The sequence below is a fragment of the Pygoscelis adeliae genome, unplaced genomic scaffold (assembly GCF_000699105.1).
Source record: "Pygoscelis adeliae isolate BGI_AS28 unplaced genomic scaffold, ASM69910v1 Scaffold584, whole genome shotgun sequence".
NCBI lineage: Eukaryota > Metazoa > Chordata > Aves > Sphenisciformes > Spheniscidae > Pygoscelis > Pygoscelis adeliae.
The window spans coordinates 308162-312264 of NW_008824602.1; the positions used below are offsets into that span (position 1 = coordinate 308162).

The 4103-nt window shown below is 64.1% G+C and overlaps 1 protein-coding gene across 1 annotated transcript in view; it reads right to left on the minus strand.

Moving 5' to 3' along the window:
- NPDC1 (neural proliferation, differentiation and control, 1) overlaps window positions 1-4103 on the minus strand; it is a 29760-nt gene that overhangs the window by 1462 nt on the left and 24195 nt on the right. The window contains exons 4-7 of the mRNA XM_009322349.1: window positions 1531-1534; window positions 473-580; window positions 151-330; window positions 4-23 (exon numbers count right to left, since the gene is read on the minus strand). Coding sequence (XP_009320624.1) covers window positions 4-23; window positions 151-330; window positions 473-580; window positions 1531-1534 — 312 coding nt within the window. The remainder of the gene's footprint in view (window positions 1-3; window positions 24-150; window positions 331-472; window positions 581-1530; window positions 1535-4103) is intronic.

Consider the following 4103-nt stretch of genomic DNA (forward strand, 5'->3'; position numbering starts at 1 on the left):
CACTGTGCACACCACGATCAGCCCTGCAGAGGTGGAGGGGGACACAGAGGGACAGTGGGTGAGCCCGGTGGCACGGTGCCACCAAGCCCATACTTCCCCGGCCAGGATGTGAAACCCCCTCCCACGAGCTGCCTGTCCCCGGGGTCTCACCGAGCACCATGTCGTCATTTGAAGGGATGGGGGACGCCTCCACTGGGTACTTCTGGACCGCGGCAGTGGTGGAGGTGGAGGGGGTGGGGGCTGCCTTGCTGCTGGCAGAACCCCGCTGCAGAAGCCCCTCTCTCAGCCCACTGGCCACGTGTTGTCTGCCGCCGGCAGGGACCGAGCTGGCTGTGGGAGAAGGCAGAGCCGTGAGCAGAGCAGTGCCCGGGCAGCTCTGGAGGGCAAACCAGCCTGGGGTGCAGGGTCTGGCTGCCACGGGGTCCCTGGCACTGCTGCAGAGAGCAGTGAGAGTCGGGGAGCAGGCACTTACTCCTGGGCTTGCCATCCCGCAGCGGGTGGGGGCGAGGAGCCTCTTGCCTGGCCAGCACGTCCGCCAGAAAATCGATTTCTTCCTCCAAGCTGGGAACGGACGTCCGCCCTGCGCCGGGAGAGAGCGAGCGTGAGACGGGCACCCCGGGGTGCGGCCGCATGTCCAGCTCCAGGGCCAGACCCAGCATCCCCCCAAGAAGGGGCTCACATCCCAGCATGAGCAAATGCGAGTGGTTTGGAGTCCAAGCCCACGCAGATGCGGCCCTCTGGCACACCAGCGGTCCCAAAGCCCAGACCTGGGATTTGCACGTCCTCACCGCTTTTGGGATGCTTTTCTCCCCACAAATGTTGGAGGCTGCAGGAGCAACAGCGGCCGCAGCTGCCCCTGTGCCGGAGTCAGTAGGTCCTGCAGAGCCCTGTAGGAGCAGGCAGGCTGCCAGTACCTGCTGCTGAGGACCTGCCCTGTGTCCCTGCACCTGGGGCCATACAATGGCCCTGAGCAAGGAGGGACATGAGCTGGACCAGGAGAGACGCCCCACAGCTGCCCCGCTGCTGCGGAGTGCGAGGGACAGCTCTGGCAGGGCAAATCGCAGACCCGCTGCGGGCAGCGGGGCCGTTTCAAGAGCAGGCAGGGACACCTGAATGCTGGTTTTCACCTCAAATTGTCCTGTACGGCCCAGGGGCCTGGAGCCACCCCAGAGCAGGGCTCGTCCGGGGCTATCCAGGAGCTGGTGGGAACCCTTGCTCCAGATGAGGGGCCGGCTTCTGCCCAGCGCCTGGCAGGATGCGGCCGCTTTGGGAAGGGGGTCGGGGTGCCCCATGCAGCGAGGCCCATCATGTATCCCCAGGGGCTGGCTGGGCATTTCACGGGTGGCTGCCCCAGCCCATGCCCTAGCATATTGCATGCTGGGGACCCACAAAAGGCTGGGTGCCCCTGCAGCGTGGGGCATGGGCAGGACCCCACCCCAGCCTGGGGGTGCCCACCCACGGGGTGACAGCGTGGAGGAGTGGACCTGCTGTCCTCAGGCTCGCCGAGCAGAGTCAAGCTCTGACGCTCACCACTCTGCTTTTAACAGGATTAAACTCAACTTCAAAGGCAGGAGACGTCCCCGTCCCCATCCCTGCTCCCTCTGCCCCAGCACTGCTGTATTCAGGCTGGCCCCAGCGGGAAGCCCTGGAGGGTAAATCAAGACATACAAAGGCGAGGTGGTACCGGCAGCTCAGTGCCTGGATAATTCAAGGTTGTAACAATTACAGCTCCTCTGGAATCTGTCCTCGCTCCCAGTGTTTGGAAATAAACCCCGATTCCCTCCAGAGCCAGGCACAAAGGCCACTCAGTCACCCCGTGACTCAGAGCCACACAAGCCAAAAACCAGTTTAAAAAAGGGACACTCTTGCTTTAAAACAAGTGTATGAAGAGCCACTGTCCCTATGTCCCCTGTGTCCTCTGTCTCCCCGAACCACCCCCCAGCCTCCCATCCTTGGCAGGAGCCAGAGCACCGCACAAGCCCCGGGTTTCCCCGGCTCTTTGCACCCTGTTATTTCCACCCCCAAAGCCATTTGCAAAGCAGTGCCACGGCCACGCGGTGCCAGGTTTGGGGCTGTGCCACCCCCGCCGTGCCCGACGGGTGAGTGCCGTTGTGCCAAGGTGCCAGCACGGGGCCAGGCTCTCCCGATGGGCAGGGGAGCTGGCATGGGACTGAGCGTGGCAGCCCCGTGCCCTGTGGGGACAGCCCCGTGCCCAGGAGGGGACACCCTGGTGCCTCATGGGGACAGTCCTGCTCCCGGGATGGGGACAGCCTGGCTCTAGCTCCCCGCTGTGCTCGGGGAAAGGCCTGTCCCCATTCCCATGGGACCCAGGGGACAGCCCTGCCCATGCCCATGTTTGTCACCATCAGGCCCGGGGGAATCAGGCTGCGTTGGTGCTGCCATCAACGGGGCGCATGGCCCAGCCCTGCCCCCCAACACCCCTTGGCCTTGGGCAGACGCAGCTACAACCACCAACGCTTCAGGACGATGAATGTGATGTGGTTGGAAAAGGAAAAAAAAAGCTGGAAAACCGGCAAGAGCAGACCCCAGGTCACTCTGAGCCTCCCACCACGCGAAGCGGCACAAGGACAACCAAGGCAGCTTGTGCACAAAGCAGTGCCTTGGCTGTGCCACTCACCTGCATCAACCAGCTTTATCGCCAAGTTCCCCTTCAGTGGCTAAAAATCCCCGCACCCCTGTTTTGTTCGGCAGCTGGGATTTCCCCCGGTGATGCCACATCTGTCACCCCACAACATCTGTGGGGCAGAAGCAGCCTGGCACCGACGGCCAGTTCCTGCCGGGGACCGCGGGCGGGTGAAAAGCTGCGGCGAAACACCGGTCCAGGGCTGCTCCCCAGGGAACAGGGGGCCGTCGCTGACCCCCGATTCCTGCCCAGCTGCCCCAGGCCCTGGCTCTTGCTGCAAGAGGAGCAGAGATGGGGGCACTCCCAGAGGTCCCCCCAGCCCCGCTGCAGAGAGTTGGGCATGCTGGGCAGGCACAGGGGGCACGCAAGGCATGCACAGGGCACGGAGGGTGCACGCAGGGTATGCACAAGGCATGCACAGGGCACGGAGGGTGCACGCAGGGTATGCACAAGGCATGCACAGGGCACGAAGGGAGCACACAGGGTGCACGCAGGGCTTGCAGAGGGCACGGGTGCCCTCTCATGGTAGGTCCCACCACCTGCCTGCAGCAGGGAGGGCACGGCCAGGCTGGCACGCAGCACCCCAGCCCAGCCGCTCTCCCTGCCCGGCCCCTCCTTGGGGCTTCCCTCTCCCCAGGGTCTCCAGGGCTCAACCCTGGGATGCACACAGGGGTCTCGCCAGTTACCGTGACAGGTTTGGGGACAGCAGGGAGCGAGAAGGGACACGTGTGGCTTCTGCCCCAGGCAAAGGAAACCTGAAGTTGACAGTCTCCACAGGAGGGCACAAAATTCCTACAAATCCACTTATTTCTACAAATCCACTTATTTCTACAATCCTGCCCCAGGCTGGCTGATGCCTTCCTGGCTGCTGACAACACAGCAAGCGGGGAGGGGGGAACCCCCAGGTCCAGAAGCTGAGACCCCCTTTTCCCCATCTTCCCAAAGTGCTTCCCGCAGCCCGGTGGGGCTCAGCCCTGGCTCCGTGCTGGCGGAGTCAAGCGGGAGCAGGGACGGGACCCACCAGCCCAAATCACATCATGCAAACCCATCGCGGCACGTTCAAACGGCACGCAGCACTGTGGTGCTGGCAGCGTTTTGGGGGCTCAGACCCCCGTGCAAGCAGCGCCAGCAAGGTGCAGGCAGCCAGCTGTCCGCCCAGCCGAAGTGGCTGCGGGATGCACCATGGCATGAGGTCCCGCACATCCCATCTCACCTCTGTGCTGGTGCTGTGCTGGGTACGCCGAGACACCCACGCACGCCATCACCAATGGCAGGAACACGCCGCTCACGTGCATCGCCCTCCTGAGACCCCAAAACGCTGCTTTTCACCCCAAAAAGCTGCTCTCGGCGCCTGCCTGCCTGCACGGGCACGCCGGAGGAGAGGAGCCCCGGCTGCTGCCCACGAGCTTGCTGGCTGCTGCCAGGAGCCGCAACCAATCGGGGGGATGGTGCGGCGGCG